Source organism: Lissotriton helveticus, chromosome 9 (genome assembly GCF_964261635.1).
Source record: "Lissotriton helveticus chromosome 9, aLisHel1.1, whole genome shotgun sequence".
Lineage (NCBI taxonomy): Eukaryota > Metazoa > Chordata > Amphibia > Caudata > Salamandridae > Lissotriton > Lissotriton helveticus.
The window spans coordinates 27052167-27078717 of NC_136070.1; the positions used below are offsets into that span (position 1 = coordinate 27052167).

General features: G+C 45.1%; 1 protein-coding gene across 1 annotated transcript in view; it reads right to left on the bottom strand.

Moving 5' to 3' along the window:
- Positions 1 to 26551, bottom strand: part of ARHGAP5 (Rho GTPase activating protein 5) — a 631911-nt gene that overhangs the window by 262695 nt on the left and 342665 nt on the right. Inside the window, exon 3 of the mRNA XM_078659393.1 lies at positions 1447 to 1585. Within this exon, the coding sequence (XP_078515519.1) occupies positions 1447 to 1585 (139 nt within the window). The remainder of the gene's footprint in view (positions 1 to 1446; positions 1586 to 26551) is intronic.

Below are 26551 nucleotides of genomic sequence, written 5' to 3' on the forward strand. Positions count from 1 at the left end.
TGCTAATACATGTTCAACAAGCATGGGCCGACACAAGGATCTGCCTTAAATGTACTATACATGTTCAACAAGCATAGGCTGAACCAATGATTGAGCTCTAATGTGCTAATACATGTTCAACAAGCATGGACCGACCCATGATCTGGCTCGAATGTGCTAGTACATATTCAACAAGCATGGGCCGACCCAATGATCCAGCTTGGATGTGCTAACAATGTTCAACATGCATGGGCAGACTCAATGATCTGTATCTAATGTGCTAATACATGTTCAACAAGCATGAGCCGACCCAATGATCTGCCTCAAATGTGCTAATACATATTCAACAAGCATGGCCCGACCCAATGATCCGGCCGTAATGTGCTAATAAGTGTTCAACTTGCATGGACCGACCCAATGATCTGCCTCAAATGTGCTAATACATGTTCAAAAAGCATGGGCCGACCCAATGATCCGGCCGTAATTTGCTAATAAGTGTTCAACTTGCATGGACCGACCCAATGATCTGCCTCAAATGTGCTAATACATGTTCAACAAGCATAGGCTGAACCAATGATTCGGCTCTAATGTGCTAATACATGTTCAACAAGCATAGGCTAAACCAATGATTCGGCTCTAATGTGCTAATACATGTTCAACAAGCATGGACCGACCCATGATCTGGCTCAAATGTGCTAGTACATATTCAACAAGCATGGGCCGACCCAATGATCCAGCTTGGATGTGCTAACAATGTTCAACATGCATGGGCAGACTCAATGATCTGTATCTAATGTCTAATACATGTTCAACAAGCGTGGACCGACCCAATGATCCGGCTTGAATGTGCTAATACATGTTCAACAAGCATGGGCCGACCCAATGCCCTGCCTCGAATGTGCTAATACATCTTCAACAAGCATGGACCGACCCAATGATCTGGCCGTAATGTGCTAATACATGTTCAACAAGCATTGACCGACCCAATGATCCGGCTAGAATGTGCTAATACATATTCAGTCCAATGTGCAAATACATATTCGTACCAATGATCCTGCTCTAATGTGCAAATACTAGTTAAACCAGCATGGACTGAACCCATGATCCGGCTCTAATGTGCTAATACATGTTCAACAAGCATGGCTTAAGCCATGATCTGGCTCGAATGTGCTAATACATGTTTAACAAGCATGGGATGATCCGGATCTTATGTGCTAATACATGTTAAAAGAATGTACAAATCATCTTTTTTAGCAGTAGCACTTCAAAGTTGACCTATTGGCATTACCAATGACTTTTTTTTTTCTTTTGCAGATGCTTTTAAGCATCGGTAACAGGCGTTTGCAAAGCCAAAACAACTATCAGCACCTTCCGTAAGACAATACCTTTTGGCTTTGCTAATGCGTGTTAATTACCACACACAGACGTATATACACATAGGACCACACATGAAGTGCTCTTCCCTACCTGTGTCCTCTATAAAGTGCACACATTTCTCCACGAAGAGCGGCACAGGCTTCTCGGCGCTCACCAGGCTCTGCAGGGGCTTCCCAAAGTAATCACTCACCCAAATGTTGCGATGCTTGAAAGGCCTATGTCCCTTTTTCTGAAACAAAGAAAATACGTTTTTAGAAAAATGGTCGCCTCAAGCTAGCAGACAAAGGCATAGACAGTCTATTGTAGATGAACCCCCACACAGGACAACGTGGAAGATACGAAAGTCACTGACTTCCTGACACCGTGAACGATCACTCAACATCCCAACCGCTTAACACCAAAGACAGGCTTTTCTAATACCACAGCACCCCGACTCCTCTTCTATGGTCAGAACAGCACTTGTGGTAGACAAGTGGGGTGCAGTGTCTAGAGCCAAACTGGGGCTACCTTTAGGGGGGCTGACTTTCCATTATTATTTCGCAGGACACTGCTCGTGAGGAGACACAGCGTGCGCAGAAACAGCAGGAAACGTTTGTTGGGATTAAGGGGTCGTGTAGCTAATTTTTGGGGTTTCATTCTAAATCCTCTTTTTCTAAATCAGGCCATCCTAAAAGACATAACTTGACTGGGGATACAGCTTATCGAACGAGATTACTTCTCATACCATAATTTACCACCTCCTGGAGTAAGCCTTGGCTTCTTGCAACTGTAGATTTTGTAAGACCAGTTTGGAAAAAGAACAACTCTGGTATCCAAATGGAACGAAATTGTCTTAAATTTTGAAACATTCTGAATATTTGCCATTAGCTTCAATTCTACCCACATGAGCTTTGCATCCTGCCAATATAAGTTTTTGCATATTAGGGCCAAACCTCTCCTCCGGGTAGCACAAACTCATGCTTTCTCTGCATCTACGCTGCATAAGATCGTTAGCGTATTCCTTCTTGATGTCTTTCGACCAGGTGAGCCACTCATCAAATATCGTCTCCCACTGCCTCTCTTTCACAAACCCAACCTGCTCAGAGTTGACCAGAGAGAGCAGCAAGTTCAAGATAACTTGCTAAGATTTTAGCAAAAATGTTGGTCTGTTGAGAAGTGCTTTGTTTCTAAAAGATGCCCACTCTGAAGGATCCTTCTAGGCTTCCGCCTCAAGTGAAGTGTTTGCCCCTCTCACATTATGTGTTATAATAGCAATCCTAGTGAAGGGATTAAAACCCTCGGGCTGATGTGATTTTCGTTGCTCTAGAAAGAATTTACAAAAGAATGTCAGATTGCCCCCTGGACCTAGTGATTTAGTAGGTTGCATGTCTTTAATTCCTTCACTATGACTGCCTCCAAAATGGTTGACCTAGTTCTTTCGAGTCAGCTTGAACAATGTGTGGCATGGGTGTTAGGTCCACATACTCCCCAATCCCTGCAATGTCACCTCCTCTTTAGAATGCAGAGCTGGGTAGGACTCCTTAAAAGCCTCTCGTCATTTTCTGCTCCTGTCCAGGAGCCAGCTCATCTTTTCATGCTGTTGTGTGCTTTTGCTCTGTGTGCTAAGTGAGGTGTGCTAAATGAGTGTGCCTTGTTGCCATGCTCGGACTAGAATGGTCCTGCTTTTCAGCTTTCCATCTCAGCTTCATAATTGTGCAGATTAAGTTGTCCATTTGGCGCTGCTATTTAACGTCTGGATCCTACTGTGAGCGTGTTTTGCCCTGCGATTCAATTTGCTCGAGTGCGGCTGTTAAGTTCTTGCAATTTTACCTCCAGGCTAGCCTAGTTTTCGCTGAGAACGCCGTCCCTCTGATGACAGCTTTGAAAGCGTCCCACTGTATGTCTAGAGTGGTGTAGTCTAGTGCATTGTTATCACAATAATTTGCAATCACTTTACGATCTCAGCCATATTTACTGGGTCTCTCAGTAGAATAGAAGTCCTTTTCAAGCTAGCATTCTCATTTGACTTGGAGCGGTCATTCCACACTATCCCTACATCAGCGTGCTGAGCCTGAAATATCTAATATTGCAGCCCGCTGCACAACATGTAAGGGACTGCGCATAATGAATACAACTAAATCTATCCAGGACAAGAATTTGTGCACAGGGCACTGCTTAATTCGAGACGGTAGGGGCCACCGGCACTTATTTTTGAGGACTGTCACTTATTTTTTAGCATCATACTTACCAAGTCCAACAGAGGGAAAAACACAGTTTGGAAAAAGAGGAAGCCAAAGATGGCAAAACCGTCACAAAGAGAGAAAGCAGGAACCTGCAACTTTAAGATAAAGGAGCAGTGATTAAAAGAGGCAGAGTCGGATTTAGTGCTACCAGCCATTGTATTCGGCACACCAGAATTTGATTGCACAGGGCGTGGACTTCTGAGCTACGCCACAGGCACTGGCATGCAGTCTTTTAGAAATTAAGCAGTGGCACAGGGAACAGAAGGGGTAATATTTCATCCTTGAGTTTGAACATCTTGAACGCCCACTCCATACATTTCATTTTAATTCCTTTAAATAATGTCGCTGGTCCCCCATTCAAGGGAGCTGATCTGTCCGCCAGTTGTGATGGTACATGTTCAATAACACAACTAAGACATTTCCAGGCTCTACTCGTGGCCAACAGAAGATTAGGGCTGCCACCAACTGCTTATCCAGCACCCCACTTAACGATGTTACTACCTCAATGAGTTTGAAAGAAACCCATGTGCCACTGCAGTACTCATCCAAAGGGCTATCTATTAGCTACAAAATGTCAACAAAATCCGATGAGGAAGGGGTGACGCTAGATCTTACAATGTTTTCACCAATGTTACTGGCCCCTGGTGCAACCTCCCAATTTCCCACTAAATTCCCTAAAATGACTTGGAACAAAACCTGCCACCCCACTGTAGACAAATATATTTATCATGCAACGGGATATGGACTCCGCAATTAAATTATAAGGGATAAAATACATTTCAAGATTTTTACGACAACTTCCAATTAAAACCCATTGCAATTAGAGGTAATTACACCTAATTAGTATGTCTTCTTTTTAATAAGATCATTAGTGACATAATTCATGTTGATATTATTTCACAAACACCTGTACAGTAATGGCTTTGTGAATGTTCAGCGACTGCTCGTCTTTTACCTCGATATGCAAAAGTTGCCCTTTATCGAAGAAAGGTTGGAGACCCCAGGATCGGAAAGATCTGTGAGAAGATGGACAACCACAACAGTAAGGCCCTCGATAGAAACTGGAGGTGCAGATGGAAGGCAGAGCCGGAGAAGCGTGCTCTCAATAAGGGAGAACTTTCACGTGGCACTGGGTGGCGGGGATGTGAAGTACACGCTCACAAGGCCCAGGGACACTCCCACCAGTCATCAAGAGCCGCCCTTCAAGGACTGAGCAAAGATACAATTCTTGATGTTCTCCTGTAGACCATTTCTTAAGAACCATGAACTATCTGGCTCTCCACCCCTTTCCTCGCTGGCCTACAGCAATACTGCAATAGCTTCTTCAGGAAAGTTCATCTCTTGGAGGAAGATGGCAAAGTAAGCACAGAAGGAAGAGGGACCAAGGGGGGCAGCTGGGGGTTGAAAACTATTCTGTGGCAACGGGAGTGAGTACACTCAGCGTTTCAATCTGTAGGGTTAGACGTCCATGATGCCGTGTCCAATATGCCCCTCATTTCAGCGTTCTGACAGACCCAGCACAGTGGTGTGATGTGTATCCTGACAAGTGTTTTACATGATTATCTGCCTTTCACCAACAGAATATTTGGCTGAAGAATGTCCACCTAAAGTGGTACTCCTTTTATCCTGGGTGTCCATCGCCATCAATACCAGGTCATTACCTTACTATAAGGAAATGCCTCTTTCTGTAGGGTCACCCCCAACAAGTTTTTGTACTGATGCTGATGGTTTTTCGACTCAGAGCGTGCTATGACCAGCTAATCAGACCCTATGTTACATTGGCTATACCCAATGGGCATAGGTTAATTTACCTGAATGTCCCTAGCATATGTTATCAAGGGCCTTTAAGTTAAAGAGTCAGCCCAGGGATTGCAGCACTGATTGTGACACCCTGGGTGTGACAAATGTAGAACAAGTAACCCAGTCCGCCATCGCAGACTGGAAGAGCAGTTCTGAACTGGTAACCCGACGTTGCCATTCAAAGCCATGGCCGGGTGCAGCATGTTTCATAGACAGAGCATGTATTTAACATGTTCTGACAGTAAAAACACAAACAAGTTTTTACTGTGAGAAGACTTGACCACCCCATCGGCGAGTACAAGGTTACATGCTGACTGTTCAGTTGTCGAAGTCCTGAATGGTGCGTCCAACTGTGGTACTCCATGGTATTAAACAACTTGTTGCATTACGCCAGAGTTGCTTCTCAAGGCAAGATCAATGAAACAAGTTACCAGCCAGTGTGTGCCAGACAGTATTTCATCATTGCACCTGCTTTTTTCTGCAATAGATACCAATGCAAGGCCTACGTGTCAACCGCACCTAATCCTTGCGCCAGGTGACAATCTCTTGTTGCTAAGTCCCGCCTGGCATAGCATTTATTAATGGTGTCTTGTGTAAGTGCTGCGACAGTGAGCCCTCAATTTAAACGAAGCCGGAGTACCCACGGCTCTAGATCACAACTTCCTCTCTTCACACCCATGGCAGCTTCATTAAGGACTACATTTGCTCCTAAAGGTACTTTAGCGATATGCACCTTAAACTACCTGAAAGTAAGGGACAGCCCTAAAATGCCATGAGCCTTGCAAGGTGATGAGCCCCGTATCGTTCATCTACAACAGGACTGACCCGTCTGGGCCTAGAAAAGCGCCTCCTTCAATCCTGCCTTAACTTGGTCTGAGAACGAGTAGCTGATGGGGGGCGAAGTCGAGCCTATCTGACGTGGGTGGGGCTCAGCCCTCATTCTATTAATCTTTTTAGAACACCAAATTTTAACTTGTTTCTCTTCAAGGTTTTTAATATTTTTTATTCTTTTAAAACTTTATTTCATTGTGTACGGCCTCTGAGGCTTTGTGGTCCTGTTTTGTTATGATATAATTGATCGTGCCATAACGTCTATCTATCTATCTTGCGCCATGTATAATCTTAGGCGACTGGAGCCCATGTAAGTCTTTGTCCCTCACTCTCACACTTACCGCAGGGGAGCACTTTCTGCTTTTTCATACAGGGCCCACATGCAGGTCAGTGTACCTACACCACCACTGCTCATCGTTCCATCAGGTCTGAAATGAGACTTTCGTCTCTTATGTTGAACAGCAAGCTGTGACCAAGTACCTGAGAAGTGCAGTCCCTGTGAGTCCTGTGAAGCTACAAAGATGTTTGAAGAGACCTGCATCAGATACTGAAAGAGCCACCAAGGCCACCCTACAAGGCGGAGCTGCGCCTAGCTCTTCTGCAGAGGTTTATTGTATTGCGGTCTTCCTTCAGCAGTGCAGGTAAGAGCGAGACAGCTGAATTACAGTCTAACCTAAGTACTTATTCAGAGCAAAAAAGCCGCCACTGAACATATTACCGTCATAATTAGTAACAACTTCATTTTTTAAAATAAAAGAATAAGACATTTTTCGAACTTGTGGTGATAAATTCCTGTCTTGACCCCACATCGGCTTCCAAGAGCACAAAGCATACAAGCAAGAGAGACACCTAGAACAGTAATCTAGGATGTTCCCATTCACTGCCGCAAAAGGTTCATAACCCGCCCTCCCGCCAGCAGAGAATAGTAGAGTAGATGACACACATTACATTTGTTCTCAGGAGCAGGTATGAAAGAATATGTGAAAGTGAGCTGACACTATTTGTCCAAGTCCTTGAAAAGCACAAAACAATGGATGCAGCGGATCGGACTCTTGATTTGGAAAGAAGCTTATTGATTCGGATTTGCAGCTTGGGTGGTTAACCTTGTTTGAAGGCTTTCTTAGCAACCCTACTCTGGTTAAATCTTTCAAGGGATACCTTTGAGTTGTATCAGAAAAAAGTTATGTTCGATTGTACATACATTTTAGAGACGTTATTGAAAGTTTTGGTTTCCTTTCTCTCAAAAACGTCCAGGTCCTTTAGCAGAGCCTTTTCAAACCTTTGCCTAAATGTCGAAAATAGAGACACAAGGGATATCTTCTCTCCCACAAACAGGTAGTGCTAATAGGGAGAATGCATACGACTTCTAGGAAAGGAAAAGCATTTCAGAAGATTGCGTGGAACTCCAGTGAGAAATTGAAAGCTGGATTTCAGAAGTAGTTCCAGCAGGGTGGCTGGCTAAACAAGAAAGTGACTGTTTAAATCACAGAAAAACCCAGGATTCCATATATATTTTTATATTTTACCAAAGTTCCACAAAGGAATCATACTGCACTGGGAAGACCAAGAGTCTCGGGATTGGGTCTCTGCTGGAACCGCTTTCTCAATTTTTGACTTTCTCCAAGGACGGATTGTAAAAACCACAGTTGCATACCGTAAAGACACTAAAGACAGGCTTATCCTGATACACGATTTAAACTTTGATCCTAAAAATAAGGCTACTTATTAGCCTTGATGTCAAACCCCTTTATGTCAGGCTTCTCCAACGAGTAGCTCGTCTGCTACTAGCAGCTCTCCAGGTACCTGCAAGTAGCTCTCCCATGTGCAGCCCAGCCCGCTAAATTAGCAGGTTGAAATAATGTATGTGTACCACAATTGAAATGCATGTATTGGAGACAAAAATGTGTAATTTTAAAAAACTTATAAGCTAAGGTTTGGTTAATATTCAAAATCATTTTAAATCTTATATTTGAGTGATAAATGATGGAGCGTTGGGGAGACTTGTTAATATGTTATTACCATGGTGCCAGGGGCATTATAGTTATGACTGCTCTGCATTAACCATCTAAAGTTAGTAATAAAGCCTTATACATTACTAATGGCAACCCTACATGATGTACCGAGGCGTCACTGCTGGTAATCTTGCATGTTGTGGCCAATAACGTAACACTGTCCGATGCGGTCACTGTTACAATACTAATAGCAGTCGCCCGATTGATGTTTAGTGTGCATAAGTAGCTCCTGTAACAGAAAAGGTTGGAGGCCCTGGCTTTATACTAACATCCCACAGGAGGCGATACAAGGGATTATTGCTAAGATTCTGTGAGAATGACATTGGGAATACCAAATCCGTATTGGTTTGTGATGGCCGAGGCCGAAATAGTTGCAACCAAGAACTTCATTCAGTAGCATTGGAAAGTAGGAGTTACTCCTATGGGCTGTACATTCATCCCAAGTGTAACCTGTCTATAAGTCAACAATTTCAAAAGAACTTAGATTTAGGATGTGAGGTTCAATTAACAAAATAAAATAAGGAGACAATGTATTTATGATGTATTCATAATCTGGCATGGGAAAAAGGAACGGCCTTCGTAGCACGACTGAAGGGACAAAATCCACTTCTTAGATTTACATGACACATTAATAAGGATCAAAAAACTTTCCTGGACCTTTTAATCAAGGCGAAGGATGGAAGGCTTCCTAAAGATGCACATTACAAACCTGCTGACAGAAACTCCCTCTTACTGTACAATAGTCAGCATCCACATGACGTACAAGAAAACCGAATACGGCTAATTCCTCTGGATACGGAGGAACAGCACACGGTTGGAAGGATAATCACAGAAACTAACCAGAAAATACAAGCCCAGAAACTACTTTAATAAAATTGCACACCAGTACAGAAAGAGAGCAAAAAAAATAATAATCATAGTGTGCACAGCTCGAAAGTGTGGCCAAACAGAAAACCGATAGACGAACTTTGGTCACCATTTTTTCTTCAATGCCTAAGAAAATTAAGAAGGCCGTAAGCAAGCGTTGGAAGATCCTTAAAGTGGGAAAACTAACCATTGAGAAACCCCTCTTCTCTTACAAAAGAGGAAAGAGAATAAGATACTACTTTGTAAATACCTGCTCCAAACCAACTAAGAAAAATGACGATCAAAATACCCAATGGCCTATCCCTAAATTAGCGGGGCACCAACCTTGTAATAGATCTAGTGCCTGTAGACTTTCCACACAAATTACATCTCCAAACCAGAGTCTCCATTATCCATGGATCCAAAAACGACACCCAAACTGCAGTAGTGTAAAATACATGGTAACATGCACATGTGACTATGGCATATAGGGCTGGCAACACGGAAGGGCAAAGGATAATGTTACTTACCCAGTAAGCATCTTTTCTTGGCATGTAGAGCTGTAAATCTACGTGCTTTGCATACTCCTGTCCACTCCTGGGATCTAGTGTTGGGTCAGAATGTTTGCAAGATGTTTATCTTCGAAGAAGCCTTTCCAGTCATGAGGTAAGGTGACTCCTCCTTTTGTTGATAGTGCACATGGGCATCGACACAATAGTTAGATTGTTTTCCCGTAAGAGGGTGAGAATGGATCAAGTGAGTGTAGTAAAGAGATGTCCATGTGTATGTAACGTAAATAAGGAGAACTGCAACAACTACAGCTGGCTGGGGGGTGGGAGGGCTCATGTGAATCTACAGCCCTACATGCCAAGAACAGATGCTTACTGGGTAAGTAACATTATCTGTTTGAGGCATGTGTGCTGTAGATACACATGCTTTGCATAGACTATATAGCAGTATGCTCCCAAAGCGTGGCTAACCAGTAGATGTTGCAGTTGTTTGAAAGTGTTTTTAGCAGTGCTTGGCCTACATTTGCTTGTTGTCGTGCGAACACATCCACACAATAGTGCTTGTTAAATGTGTGTGGTGTAGACCATGTTGCTGCTTCACATATGTCAGCCATAGGAATTTTACCTAAAAAGGCCATAGATGTCCCTATTTTGCGAGTGGAATGCGCTCTAGGGGTTATAAAGTTCTTTTTGCTTTTACAATTTTAAATGCATTTAACAATCCATCTTGAAATGCTAGATTCAGAGATAGGATTGCCCTTGTGAGGTAGTGTAGAAGCAACAAACAGTTGCTTTGGTTTACGAAAATCTTTTGTTCTTTCAATATAATACAGTAATGCTCTCCTGACATCAAGTGTGTGAAGAGCTCGTTCTGCTACAGAATCAGGTTGAGGGAAGAACACAGGTAACTCAACTGATAGGTTAAGATGAAAAGTGGACACCATTTTAGGGATGAATTTTGTATTAGTGCGAAGGGATGTATGATGTGACATCGCAAACGTTTACATCTCATCCCTTTACATCGGCGTCTTTACCTCGCATGCACATGTACAACGCAACCTTTCACCACGCAATCCATTACTTAGCTTACGCATTCAAACACATGCAAAACACATTTACAATGCACACAAACACCCCGCATGGTTTAACATCGCGATTTTTTCCCAAATACCCCCCTACATAACACACACTCGCCTAAAGCCTAAAAAAGTACCCTACACTTCCCTAAACCCTAAAACCTAACTCCTAATACACTACGCTAAACACACTGCCCTAAACCCTAAACACTACACTGTCAGCACAATCTTCTGCTACTGCCCTAAACCCTAAACACTAATCTCCAGACACTGCCCTAAACCCTAAACACGACACTTTTCGCACAATCTCCAGACACTACCCTAAACCCTAATAATCTCCAGACACTGCCCTAAAGTCAAATCTCAACACACTGCCCTAAACACTGAACTTTAAGCCCCCCTTACCTCTTTCTCCTCGCGTCGTCCCAGTGCTCCTCCGCCTCTTCCCCGGTGCTTGCACATTACACGATGGAAGCGTATGCGTGGTAAATGCGCACGCGATTCAATGGTGTGCGGCGTAATGGTCTGCGTCCTAATGTCGAGTTGTAACGCTTGCGACGTAAACGCATGCGACCTAGCGCATGCGTTGTTATGGATGTAAGTCGTGCGAAGAACTACTCTATCTTTATGAAGCTGAAAGACGGGTTCTTCTACGGTTAATGCCTGTAGCTCACCAACTCTTCTTAATGAAGTGATTGCAATGCGGAAGGCAACCTTCCATGAAAGGAACTGTAAGAGACATTTGCGTAATGGCTCAAAGGGTGGACCCGTGAGTCTTGTAAGTGCAATGTTGAGATTCCATCCCTGTGCTGGACATATTCTGGGTGGTATTACTCTTTTTAAGCCTTCCACAAAGGCTTTAATCACAGGGATTTTGAACAAAGATAAATGCTGTTTGTTTTGCAAAAATGCAGCCACTGCTGCAAGGTGCAATTGAATAGATGTGTAAGCTAAATTCAATTGCTGTAGGTGCAGAAGAGAACAAACACTGTTTTGTACAGAAGCATCTAAAGGATTAATTTTGTTGTAATTACAATAAATACATTGTTTCTAATTTGCTGCATAACAAGCTCTGGTAGTGGTCTTTCTTGCTTCTTTTAGAATAGTCATACAGTCTGGTGGCAAATTCAAGTATCCAAATTCATGGAGCGCAATCGATAGGTTAATAAGCTCCTTGGGGTTTGGGTGTCTGATTTCTCCACGGTTCTGAGTAAGAAGGATGGAACTGAGGTGTAGCTTGCTTGTGATGTCGAACTACTGAGGGTTCCAGAAATGTGGTGTACCATGGCTGAAGGGCCCCTGTGGGAGCTACTAAAATCTATATGAGTGATGCTTGCCTGAGCTTTCGAACCACAAAATGGAAGGAGTGGGAGAGGCTTTGACCTATTGATCCATAGGGCACTGCCTTTGGATCGAGGGAGTGGGAACCTGGAGGCAAAGTTTGGGCATTTTGTGTTGTCCACTGTGTCAAACAGATCTATTTGTGGAAATCCCCATCCCTTTTTGTATATAGCACAGGTCTGTCATGTCCGTGCGGACGAAGACGACCATGTGTATGAAATGACACTGAAAAGATTTGAGTGCTAGAAATACTGCTAGAAGCTCTAGATAGTTGATGTGGAGACATTTGTGCTTGTTGTTCCAGAGACCTTGAATTGTGTAATTGTGGAGATAGGCACCCAGCCTGTGAGAGATGCTTCTGCTGTTAGCACGACCTGTGGAAGACGGTGATGAAAGGTCGCCCTTTTGATAAGTTTTGTGGGTTCCACCCCAGCAGACAGCGATGGGTGCAGCTGTCCACTAACAATATATCTGTTTATTGACCCTGTGATGATTCCACTGACGTGCTAACCATTCCTGTGGAGGCCGCATGTGTAGTCTTGTGTGAGGCACTATTGCGATGCATGACACCATCATTCCTAACAGTTGCATAAAAGTTTTGGCTGTTATGGTTTGATTGGTTTGAAACTGCAATACGAGAGTTTGAAGATTGCGAATTCTGGCTGCAGTGGGAGAGGCTGGAGCTGTGTGAGTGTTGAGAGTTGCTCCCAGATAAGACTATTTGTAAGAACTGTAGATGAGACTTTTGCACGTTCACTGTTAAGCCCAATAGGTAGAGTAAGTTTAGTGTGGTAGGAGTGTGTTTTAGACACTTGATGTGTGCTGGCTTTGATGAGCCAGTCGTTTAAGTAGGGGAAGATGTGAATTTGTGGTCTTCGGAGATGAGCTGCTACTACTTCAAGACATTTGGTAAACACTCTGGGAGCAGTAGTTACTCCGAATGGGATACCTTGAACTGATAGTGTTTACCTGCTATCTGATTTCGGAGATGTTTCCGATGACCTGGATGAACAGGAATGTGAAAGTATGCATCTGTATAGCCTAGTGTGGACATAAAATCACCTTGTTGTAGAAATGGAAGCACCTGTTGGAGCGTTACCATATGGAAGTGTTCTGACAGTATGTATAGGTTTACCGTTCTGAGATCCAAAATGGGTCTCAAGGAGGCATCCTTTTTGGGGATTAGAAAATACAGAGAGTAGACCCCTGAACCTTAGTACTTTAATGGAACTGGTTCTATTGCTCCTTTATCTAAGAGATTGCACTTCTTTTTAAGTAACTGTATGTGATCAGACGACAGTTTGTGAATGTGAGGTGGTATGTTTGGAGGATTGGTGGTAAGCTCCAGGCAATAACCATGTTAGATAATGTGGATCGGGGGGGGGGGTTCCTGTTGGTTTGGGAAAGGTGTGTCATACGGTGTGGCGCCTTTACCCCTACCCTTGGATGGTTACCTCTATACCCTCCTCTATAGATACCTCTAGAGGGAAAGAATTGGGTATTACTTTTGTAAGAGGAAGCATTTGGGTCTGAGAATATTGTTTTAGACCCTGCTCTGTAAAAAGAGCAATGAAAGGAGCCTCTACTAGACGGGGACTAGAGTGCTCACATGAACTTTGCCACTGCTGTATCTTTTTTCATTTTTTATAGGGATTAGTCGACTACAGGACCAAACAGGTGTTCTTTGTCAATGGGGGCACTTAAAATGGACTGTTGGACCTCAGGCTTAAACCCAGAAATCCTAAGCCAAGCATGCCTTCTAAGGAGAATGCTGGTATTGAGCTCCCTAGCTGCAGTGTCCGCTTCATCTAAAGCGCATCTGATTGATGAGTTAGAGATTCGTTTTTCCTCTTCCACTAACTGCTGCGCTTTAGCTTTGTGTTCTTCTGGAAGGTGTTGGAGGAGCTGCACCATTTCATCCCAATGTGCCCAGTCATAACTGGCTAGTAGGCCCTGTGTGTTTGCGATGCACCAGTGGTTAGCAGCTTGAACAGCTACTCGTTTTCCTGATGAATCAATGAGCTTAGATTCTTTGTCTAGGGGAGGTCCTTCACCAAAGGTTTGTGAATTAGCTCTTTTGCGAGCATTGGATAGAACTAGGGAGTCAAGCGGTAACTGTCCCTTGATTAGACACAGTATCGCATGCTGGGGGTTTGTATTTTTTATCTATGCTTATAGTTAAAATACATGCTTGTACCGGGTCTAGATATCGTCTGCATGCCTCATCCTGCCTTTAAGCATAGAGAGTGATTGACTGGATTGGTGTGTGGACTCAAGTGTTTCAAATGAAAAAAGTCTTCTTCTAAGGACTCTTTATGTAAGGCCACCCCATGATATTCTGCTGCCCTAGTAATAAGTTGTTGATAAGCCATATTATCGTCTAGAGGTGATGGCTTTGCAGGATAACGGTGTGGGTCATTCCATGGGTCTACAGGCAAATCGGTGTACTCATCAATATGATTCCTATCTGTATGAGGAGATACCGGAGGTGATATATGTAATGGATCCTCAATTATTAAATGTGGATAGGGTGTGGGGCAGGATAAACAGGGCTAGTAGCCATGCCCTCCTCCTTTTTAAGAGGAATCTTATAGGAAGGGTCCTCTGAAGTAAGTTTACGTTTTGATGGTGTTTTGGCAGAAATATGTGCCGTATCAGGATGAATATACTTTTTTCTAATTAGGGTCTAATTTGGCTGTAAGAATGTCTAAAACTGGTTATGGAGGCTCAGGGAACTGTCCTTGGATGTGTAGGCTGAAATTAACTTCTCCTTGGGAGTGGAAGGTTTCGGCTCAGAGTTGTGTTTTTGTTTTAGAGCAGAGGTTTTCAGTTCTGATGCATGTCTTTGTTTCGGAGCGGAGGGTTTTGGCTCCGAACTAGCTTTGTCCTTCTATCCTGATGGTTTCAGATCCGAAGACAATTTTCGACTCTGTCCCGATCCGGAAGGCTTGGCGGTCTGATTCGGTGCTGAGTCGGTAGGCGGGGTGTCGGTAACAATGTCTCGTGCCAACCTTGGCCAGAAGGCAGAGGTGGTACAGAAGCCTTATGTATTTTGGAAGAGGTTTTAGGGGGCAAGGGGTCATCAGTACTCAAGGGACCTTGTCCCGGAGGCACATCTTCAGACTCCAGATCGATCTCGAGCTAAGCATCAGACTCAAACAGAGAAGGCCTGTTCTTCTTCGCAGCGGATGCTTCGATCTCCTATTGCTCAGATTCTTCCCCAAAGATATCCGGAGTGTGTTGAATACTTTGACGTATTTCTCAGCGTCAAACTCGAGAGTCTTCTTGGACCGAAACGATTTACAAGCGTCATAGTCCTTTTACTTGTACTTCGGAGAGTGGCACAAGTTACAAACTTGATGTTGGTCGGTGCGAGGGTACTTGGCGTGTCACCAAGGAAAGAATTGGAATGGAGTCTGTTCCATCGGCAGAAGGCTGGCCCAACGCGTCTAGGCCAGACAGCCGCCCACAAGGTTTTCGATCTAAGATGGAGAATTTGTTGACTGATTCGATATGCGTAGAACAAGGAAACGCGTACGGAAACAATACCATCGAGGGTACAGTGATTACACACTAAAGGGAACCCGAAGAAGAGTTTCGAACTGGAGCCCAGAAATACACGTCCAAACCCGATGGCGGAAAAAAACAATCTAACAATGGAGTCGAAGCCCATGCGCACTATCACCGAAAGGAGGAGTCACCTTACCTCGTGACTGGAAAGTCTCATTTGAAGTAAAACAACTTGCAAACATTCGGACCCAACACTAGATGGCAGGAGTATGCAAAGCATGTGTATCTACAGCCAAATGCCTTGAACATAAGCATTATTGAACATGGGAGCAAAACACTCCTGCAAACTGATTTGTATTGCCCCTTAGGCAGAAATCAGCTCAGTTGGACGCTGAACGATTACAGGGTGGTCCTGAAATATAAAAAAACGATGGGTGTTCCTCATAAAGAGCCCTTTGGTAGGCCTCACAGATTATGCTGAGTGGAATCAATTGGGTGTCTACTGCCCACCTCATCAAGCCCCTGCAATAATTCACCTAGTCTCGGGCATACCATTTTCTAATGAGGACACGGATTGTATTTCATTTAGCCTCATTCAACACAAGATTTATGTGCAAGTAAATGGGCAACAATACTGCTTCCAATTTAAATTGCTTGATCAGGTCTCCCATTTGTATGGCATTTAACATCTTGTGTTTTGCTCCTAACAATGTTAGACTCAACAGAAGGTCTGGAGTGCTAAAAAATACCACACTGTAAGATTGCTCGGTTCTTGTGGCACGTCCACAAGAACAGACACTAAACTTTTCCATTTTATGATTACCATTTTTATTTTGAGTAGGACAGCTGATGAGTCAATTTGCAAGACTCCAATAAAAAATGGCACATGTTCCATCATTGACACATGCCACGAGTCATGACTTTGCGCACGCAATGACATCACACGTAGGCACATTGCACCATATCTTTTGCTTGCCGACATAGTGGAGGCGCCACTCCATAAATACACTTGCTTAGATGCCACCACCTTTCAGCCGACCAGGAGAAATGACAGCATGGTCCCATACCTTATTTTTGTGAGTAAGCGTTTAAAGAGTTTGCCGCCATATTCTGATACAGTCACAAGTCTACCCCGGTGGAAACTTGGCAGAGATTACGGTTAGCATGAGCTGAAGCCATTTTGTTTGTAGCATCCATTTTAGTTAAGCCATGTGTTTGCCATGTGCTTCACCGTCTTCGCTGTTGCCTGCTTCTCTATTACGCCTGAGTCATCATCTATAGTTAGCTCCTTCAGCACTAAGCCTGAGCACTGAGCATGCTCAGTAAGGCTGGTAGTTGCTAGGATGCACCCGTTATACACTGTACTGTCAGGCTAGTTAAACTGATGTAAGCAACATTGTAACTCCTCCCACTCTGTTGACTAAGCAATTCTCATGTACCTTGGTATGTAAAAGTCTATTTGTGTGTACACTTGAACTGCCTCTTTTGGAACCTCCATGCTTACACTGCACTCACTACAGTATAGAAGGCCCATGGTTTCTGTACTCCATGTGCTGCCTCATACATCGCCTGAGGGTTCTGTATCGATGTAGTTCCACTCATGAGTCCTAATAGACTATTTCCTTGATATTACAGCTTCCCTGTCAATCTCTACTTTGTCAGTCTAAAGGACCAGTGCACAAAAGGGCGAACCCCTGCACCAGGTGGGCTCCTGAAAAGGCTCACCCCCACAAATTGACGCCCGTTACGTGGGGCTCATCGATGACTTGGATGCCCGACGGAGTGGTCTTGACGGAGGTTTGGAATCTCGCTAAGGATGTACACTGCATGAGGAGGCCCTTGTCTTTGCAGGCCGAAGTGCTTTTCCCGATTCGACCCTCCAGGTGGTGCCGGTCTTCGACTGAGATCCCATTTTGGTGTTCGTCTTACAGTGACCATTTGGACGATTCAGAGCTTGGCAGTTGGAGCCTGGGGACTTGCTTGGTAAGGTCGCTAAATGCAATGCTTTTTGTTTGCATTTGCTTGGCCCAGATTCTGGTTTGGTTTGGGTATATATAAATTGGAATTTATATAGGCAGGCAATGTGGAGATTTTTCTCTAATTTTTGAATTCTTGAACGATACAATATTCGTGTTAAGTACTACTTTGTTATAATATTATATATACTATATTTTTGACATGCCTGTTTCAAGCACGCTTCGAAGGATGTGTTGCTTTCTTGGAGGTACCAATATGTATTTAGAACTAAATCAGCCGGCTACCCCCGAGGGGACACCAAATAGGGATATGTGCATTAAAAATTGTATTTCTTCCATAATGTATAGTGCACTATGGAATAAATATACTAGGAAGGATCCTGATTTACAATGGCCAATACATGGGTCATTTGATATTAGAAAAATTCAGCATGTGGAACAGTGTGCGTTTAAATGCAAAAGTAGACCAGATATTTGTGCCTCAAATGTACAGCAGCGCGGGGACACACTAGCCTAGTGTAACCATGCGCTTTATAAATTTGGTTATTATTATTATATGTTTGATTGTGTATGAATGTGGGTGAAAGAAGCGCATGAGAGAGTGAGGAAAGAGCAAGCTTTAGCAGACAAAGAATAGCGCAAAAACATCTATCTGAAAGCGCAGGAAATTAAAAATAAAGAAATTAAGGAAATAAAAGAAAATGAGGATAGGGAGCGCCGTCTACAGGTTAATGGCCAATACCCTGTCCGGTGTCCTCTCTATCCTCTACTTAATAAACCACACGATGATTCAATTTTGTTAGATCGATCTCCGCCACCTTATATTTTTCCCTCAGCCCCGAGGATGATTCTGATAATGACAAAACTCCCCCAGGTCAGACAGGGACAGAATTAGACCCTAAACGACACACTTGTTCAATTTTGCCTGCTGACCGTGCAGCCGCTCTTAGATCTGCTGCTTGTAAAGCAGCTCGCGGTACCACCTCTGCTCCAGACATTAAAGCAGATGTTCAGCAACGGCCGCAGTCAGAGCAGTTATATTTCACAGAGTCATTTACTGGAGAAGTAATTGGGAGTTTTCTGAAACATTCTGACGAATTAGAGCCTGCTGATCAACAATTGAGTGACGGTCTTTTTCTCCCTTCCAAGGTGGCCAATTTAATTAGACGTATGTTTAAACTACGAAATGATGCGTTTCGTTTGCGAGAGGAGAAAAAGGCAGCTGCTGCAGCTGAACAAACAGCTGAGACCCCCATTCCGCAGGAGGAAGTTCCAGGGACAGATAAGAATACTGTCGTGCATGGGAAACCAATGCGTGAAGCTGCATCGTTATATGTCCCTCCTAGGGGTGCGGGAACGAGTGATAATAAAGATTCCAATGATGCGAAGGGATATTTTGTTTACAGCTGGGTTTATACTCCTTGGAGTAGAGCGGATGTCATGGCGCTTAAAGCTGCTCTGCCTGACCCGCGGAAAAATCCGGCTGCTTTTTATGAAGAAGTTGAAGCGGCTATTAGTTCTTACACTATGACTCTGCCTGATATTGACATGTTTTTTGGGCTTATTTTACCCCCTGATATGTGGAGATTGATTCGGAAAATAGTTAATCGGACAACTTTTGGAGATATTTGGACAGAAATAGAGAGAAAAGATGCAGAAAGTGCACCCGCGTAGAAACCACAACAAGAGATATTAGACCTAACAAAGGCTATCATAATTAAGTTGAAAACCCATATACCTCCTAAAAGGATAGACTGGACTATGTTAGCATCCTGTAAGCAAAAGGCGGATGAGTCGGTTTCTGATTTCTTTACACGGTTTGAGGAGACATTCCATGATTTTAGTGGGCAGTCATTGGCAGATGACACGGGCAAGCATCTGTTCATTGATAAATTTGTCGCGAACATGTTGCCAGGGATAGCTAATCACCTAAAAGCCAGCGAGAGTTCATGGACTAAGTCTTCCCCAGTTTTCCTTTTGACTATGGCCCAGTATTGTGAATGTCAGGAATTGGAAGAACAAGCATTTACAATGCAATGGTTTCGCCTTTGGAAAAGTTAGAGCTATTGGCATTGTAAATGACAAAATTTGTATTTATGTGTTGGTTTTGAAAACAGATAAATAAATGGCATTGTCATTTACATTGCCATTAGCTTAATCTCTCGCAAATGTGAGACCTATTGTACCCTACGGACGAGCTCAGCAGACAGCAATTACTACCACACACACACATACAAAAAAAGGCAAGATGGCCGCCCGGTAGGAGCTCTCGTCCGGAGCTCCTAGTGCTCGGGATCCCTCGTTTGGATTTATCCCAGTTAGCACTCATCTTCTTGCGTGAAAAATAAATACGAGTAACTGGATTCTTAACGAGTAACTGGATTGGTTTTAAAAGTAACTGGATTGGACAGCAACATCGATAAAAGACAGCTACCTTTGTCACTGGCGGCTGGGACCCCTGCGACTGTCACCGTAGCATCGGCAGAGCACGAGATAGCGGGGGAGAGCCACGGTGAATGCTGCGATTGCTGGAGGCTGGTGGCGGCTGGGGACCGGGAGGCTGTGGGCGTCGGAGAGACGCTACTGTCTGGTGCCCCGACGCGGCCGTGGCTGCCGGGGCTGTCTGCTGTGATCGCCGATCACTGGCGGGCATAGGATCGGTCATCACATCCGCTCCGGTTCCCCATGCTGACGGTTTGGACGCCAGCCACTGACGGGCACTGTGGAGGTGCTGTAGGCGAGGCGGGCAGTCTGTGGTGGTTGAGGAGGTGCCCCAGCACAGTAGTGCGGAGCGGGGCGACGGGGCCGATCCTCCTGCTGAGAGAGCCTACGTAGAAGACGACGAGCGCGACGGAGGCACTGGAGGATTGGTCTCCGCACTGGAGCCCCGGTCTGCGCGGCTCACGACGACGGAGGTGTATCTGGCCTCTCTCGACTGCACACCGGGAGCTGTGGAGGTGAGGGGCAGCTGGCGGGAGAGTTGGGCGGTGGGTCGGCTGAACGTCATGAAGCCTGCACACAGAGAAGACGCCTAATAGCCCACCCCCCCCCCAGGAAATGCCCATGAAATGCGCTGAACAACTGAAAAGATCTATGATAGCACTAACATCGGCTACCTCTATGTAACCCTCATCTGCACAAATATACCTTTTGCATTCTGACTTGAACAGCTTCAGTGCAGCTCGTCTCACTCGTTTTTGCTGATATGTAAACGCTGAAGATGGTATTTGCCCCTGAGGCTGGGTCTGCAGAACGCATGCTGAAGTGAAGGCTGATAAAGGTATTTACTGTGCACCACTCGTTTTTTGCTGGATAAGTTACATATTTTGCCCCATTCGTTTTCGTTTTGAAAAGAAAAAAAAACCTCTTTTGTTCAAAATGGCCGGGGCCATAAACTGAGCATTTAGGGCCCGATGTAGGTAAAATAGATTTACCGATTTTTAATTACCGAATCATACCGATTCGGTAATTAAAAATCGGTAAATCTAAGGGGTGGAGGTGTAGGAACATCCAGATGTTCCTTTTACCGAATCGGTAAATATCTGTATTTACCGAATCGGTAAATACCGACCGGTAATGCCCCATTCATTCATATGGGCTTTGAAGCCCATAGGAATGAATGGGGCATTACCGGTCGGTATTTACCGAATCGGTGAATTCAGATTTTGACAAGGGTGCAGGGGGTGTCACTTTGACACCCTCTAGCACCCCCAAAAAAGATTCGGGGGCCATGTGGCAGGCATACCTGCCCTAAGGGCAGGTCTGCCTGTCATATGGCACAGGTGTGCATGCACACCTGAATCGGTATTTTACCATCAAATATATTTGATGGTAAAATACCGAATCGGTAAGGGTTGTGGGACTCAGAAGAGTCCCACCTACATATCAAAAATACCGAATAGGTATGAATACCGATTCGGTATTTTACAGAATCGGTAAATTTACCGATTCTGTAAAATACTGGGCCCTACATACCAAATCAGATTTACCGGTCGGTAACGGCCGAAAATACCGATTTTCGGCCGTTACCGACCGACCTTCATCTAAGCCCTTAATCCCCTCCTGTACCGCCTGAACCCACGAGGCCCCTCAGCAGCTCCACTTAAGATAACAAAACTGAGATAAGACTCCCCATGGCATGCAAGATCCTGAGCCAGCCGGAATAGAATCTGAAACTGCTCTTCCCTGCTATGAAAACAGCAACAACTAAAAGAGGACTAATGATTCTATCCTCCCTACTTGGCGGCCATTTTTAGACTACTCTTTCTCTCTTTGGCGGCCATCATGGACTAGTCTTTCTGACTATTATTTACTATCGGTACCACAGACTTTACATAGCTCTGTATTTAAATCTTTGTGTGCTTAAGTGTCTGCCTCTTATTGCAGTATTATATTACTATTGGTATTTTGCACTTTATGTAACCTGGTGTTCTTGATGTGCTTAAGTGTCTGCCTTTTACTGCAGTATTATATTACTATTGGTATTCTACACCTTATGTAACCTACACCCATTTTCACTTTTCCTCACCGACAGTGCACTGATTGCTACCTCATATTCTACCGGCTGCTCACTAGTGCCATACTTGTCATTGCAGTAATTTGTTTGCACCTATATTGGATCTAGTAATTCATTAGTAGTTTAGTCCTATTTGTATACTGTATATGTGGTAAGCTGCACCTATCTCACTTTTATCCCTATCAATCACTGATCGCTACCTCAATTATTTGGTCCATTGTTGTAAACTACTTCCATCTCACTTTACCACTATGATGCACTGATGTCTACCTCATTTACTTCGTTTAGTCATGTAAGCTGCACCCAGCCACTTTCTACACCTGGATTACACCGTTGCTACCTCTTACATTATGATGCGTCAATTTGGCTCCACCTAACTGGTTGCTACCTCTCATATATTGTACATGGTGTAAGCTGATTGCTACCTCTCATATATTGTACATTGTGTAAGCTGCACCTACGCACTGTTTGTTCCTGGATTGCATCGACTGCTACCTCGTATACTTTTGGCTACTTTTGGCCACTCACTAGTGTCACTCCTGTGCCCTGTAACCAACGGCTGACAGTTTTATTGTCGTCTTTTCTCCCACACCCAACGTTACAGCCATCCTAACATGGATCTCATCGGTAAGCACACATATAGAATCAACTACCCTTCCACTCTCACCAAAAAAGCAGCTAAACGCTTTAAACATAACTTCTTGAGGTCGCACCCTGAAACACCCTTTGCCGACACCTACTTCTCACCGGGCAATGGAGCCCTGAACATTGATATCATCTTCCACACCTCACGCACAGCCCAATGGAGAAAAGCGTTTCTAACCCTACTCACCGTCTCCACCACCAGGAAAACAGCTCATGGCATAACTCTCTCTATCACACCTTCCCAACTCTTCCCTGGCAGAACCACCATTACTATCTACAATAACGGGATTGTCCTAATTCAATCCACGGACAAGAACCTGGAACTACTAGACAACCTGTTCCCCAAGTTCAAAGAGCACCTTTCCAAGCTGCAGACCTCCACCCAGAATTCCACCACCACTATCACCCCTGACGTCGCAGCCCCCACCTACAACACTTCTAACATAGCTCAGCGTCGGATCCACACGCACCTCACCTCTACCCCCAGCACCCTAGTCAATCGCCCACCTGCTGTTACCGCCCCACACTCCCCAAGCGCAGTCACCAATCTCTCCCCCTCATACACTAGCCGCCCCTCTAACAATACCCCTTTGACCCCCACTCATACCTCCCCCATCCCTCTCTCCCCTGACATAACAACCCCCACCCACAACACCTCCTACCTAGATCAGCACCAGAACAGCACGCACAATGACAAATCCCACCCTTTGTTCCCCCCACTCTCAGTCCCCACGTGAGTACACCCCCCCCATACATCCTCGATACACCCACATCCTCGATACCCCCACGCCCCCTTCCCCCCACGCTACACCCCCCATGAACGCTTCTGAACACACCACCGTCCGGAGTTTATCTCCCCACCCTTCACTCCCCCCCACGGCAGATCCATCTCCCTCCCCAGCTCCCTCCCCACTCTCACTCACGACACCCCCACCCTCCCAACCAGTCCCACAGAACATACCGCCTCCCTTACCTTAGCATCCCCCCCTCTCTCCCCTCCCATTCTCAGCCCCCACTACCTTCCTGCCACCCCCACTGTCTTCAGCCTTCACTCACTCTTCAACTCACCGGCACCGTCTCCCACTGACGACACTACCTATGCCTCCCACCCTCCCCCTACTTCACCCACACCCCTCGCCCACAAACCCGCCCACACTCCGAATGCCATCCCACTCATTATCACCGTAGAACCTTCCAACAACGCTAGCATATCCCCCCCCCTCGATACCCTGCCCGCTTTCCAGCTCACTACTCAACCATTCACCAATGGCTCTCACCACCAACGCCATCTGCAATCCTCCTCTTGACCTGACTTTATCCACCCTCCAACAAGTCAAAGAGGATCTCCTACAAGTCAAAAAAGATCTCCGCGCAATCAAAGACCTTCTCTTCTCACAGCCCAGTCTACCTCCCACCATCCCCCTACCCTACAAACGACGCACCCTCCCTACATACCCTCGCCTCCAACGACCCCCGCGATGGCTGACTATCCCTGTTCGCAATAACTCCCACCGCCCCCGCCGTGTCCTCAACTCACTGTCCGACTGCGACCTATGCTCTCTCCTACGCTCTTATGGCCCAGGTCCTGTAAAGCACATATCCAACACACACATCCCCATACCCACAATTCTCTCAAATCCTCTGAGTCTCCCAACCCATAGCAACAGAGGTTCCATCCCTAACAACCTCAGAAAAGTCCCCCTCTCTCTAGAAGGCTCGACCACCCTTCTCACTCCCAAACTCAAATGCATTCTACTCAATTGCAGATCGGCCCAGAGACACTCCTCCGACATCGCTGATCTCGTCTCAGCAATGGATCTGGACCTAGCCATTCTGACTGAAACGTGGCTTACTGAAGCCTCTACCCCGATAATGGACATATTAGTCCCCCCCAATTATCACATCATTAGACTGGACAGGCCTGGCAAGACGGGCGGGGGAATTGCATGCATTTTTAGGAGCAACCTCTCCGTTACTAAAGCCACCTCCCCCTCCCTTACTTCCTGTGAACTCCTCTGCCTCGATATCACCAGCGAGGGCAAACAAGTTTGTGCTTTACATCTCATCTATCATCCGCCTGGTGACAACCTCACATTCACTCAACAACTCATGGACACGATCACATCCAATGCCGGTCAGCAGACCAGCCAAGTCTACCTGGGTGACTTTAATCTCCACTGGAACGATCAGAAAGACACAGCGGTGAATAGCCTCAAAACTTTCCTTAATGCGCTTGACCTCACCCAAATATGCGATAGACCAACACACGACAAAGGCTCGATACTCGATCTCATCATCGCCAAAGAGGACTCTACCCAACTGGAGGCGATCCAACCCTGCGACTGGTCAGATCACCACATTATCACCATCTTTATCAACGAAAAAGTTAAACCTAACCCGGCTCAACCCACCAAATCCAAAACCTGGAAAAGGGACATGAAGAATCTTAACCCCACTACCCTGCCTCCCCACATCGGCAGTCTCCTCCTTCCCCCTTCAGGTGCCTCGGATGTTCAATCACTGACCGACCACTACCTTGACTCTATGAATTCAATAGTCAATGAAGTCGCCCCATTGCAACTTAAGAGAGTCTCCACCAAAATTTCTACCCCCTGGTATGACGGCAGACTCAATGACAACAGGCGTACTATGCGAATGGCAGAACGCACCTGGAGATCTGACCCCTCATCACTGAATCTAAAAACGCTTAAAAACAAGAGAAATGCCTACTTTAGGAAAATAAAGCGCACAAAGTCGGACTTCTTTAGCCGCCAGCTGGACCAAGCAAAAAACAGGCCAAGAAAACTGTTCGAACTAATCAAGACTCAAACAAAGACACAACCCTTACAATCAAACAGCGCAACAAGAGACACCCCACACTGTGAAGCCTTCTCTGCTTTCTTTAAGCTAAAGACCGACAACATAAGAAATGACCTCATCATGGATGTAAGCCGATTCCCCAACCACATCAGAATGTCTAACATTCAACCTAAAAACAAGGCATCCTGGCTGTACTTCGACACCTACTCGGAAGAAGCAATACACAAACTGCTCTGCACCTTGAAGCCCTCTAATCACCTCACAGACCCCCTACCTGCTAAAGCAGTAAAAGACTTCATCCCCTTGCTCCTCCCTCTTTGGACCAAAATCTTCAACAGCTCCCTTCAACAAGGTCTCATTCCAGACTCCCTCAAGGTGGGGCAAGTCACGCCTATACTCAAGAAACCCACAGCTGACCCGTCTGACCGGCCTATCACCAATATCCCCACCCTGGCCGAACTGCTGGAGAAATGTGTCCAACTCCAACTAACAAAACACATTGACCAATTTGACCTCCTCAACCCTCACCAATCAGGCTTCCGAGCGAAACATAGCACGGAAACAGCTATGACACACATAATTGATGACGCCCTCCAAACCCTTGATTGCAATGAGTCCTGCCTCCTCATCCTTCTTGACCTCTCTTCAGCATTTGACACGGTCAAACATGAGAACTTACTGGAGCTGCTAAGCACTAGAATGGGTCTATCGGGAACAGTTCTCAAATGGTTTTCTTCTTTCCTTCATAACCGGTTTCAGAAGTTCAAGATCGACAATGTGCTATCTACACCGGTGCCTGCAGATCTAGGTGTTCCACAAGGATCCTCCCTCTCCCCCACACTGTTCAACCTCGTCATGGAACCGCTCACCACCTTGCTCCAAGCATCCAATGTTCAATTCCATATGTACGCCGATGACACACAACTTTACCTAAAGTTACAATCCCCGGAAGATATCAAACTTCTGAATTCCACACTTAGTAACACTTAATCTTGGTTGGCCGATAATCACCTCAAACTAAATGCACTGAAAACTGAGTTCCTACTCATCTCACCCCCGGCGAAAATTTCCACCACCCAAACCTGGCTCAA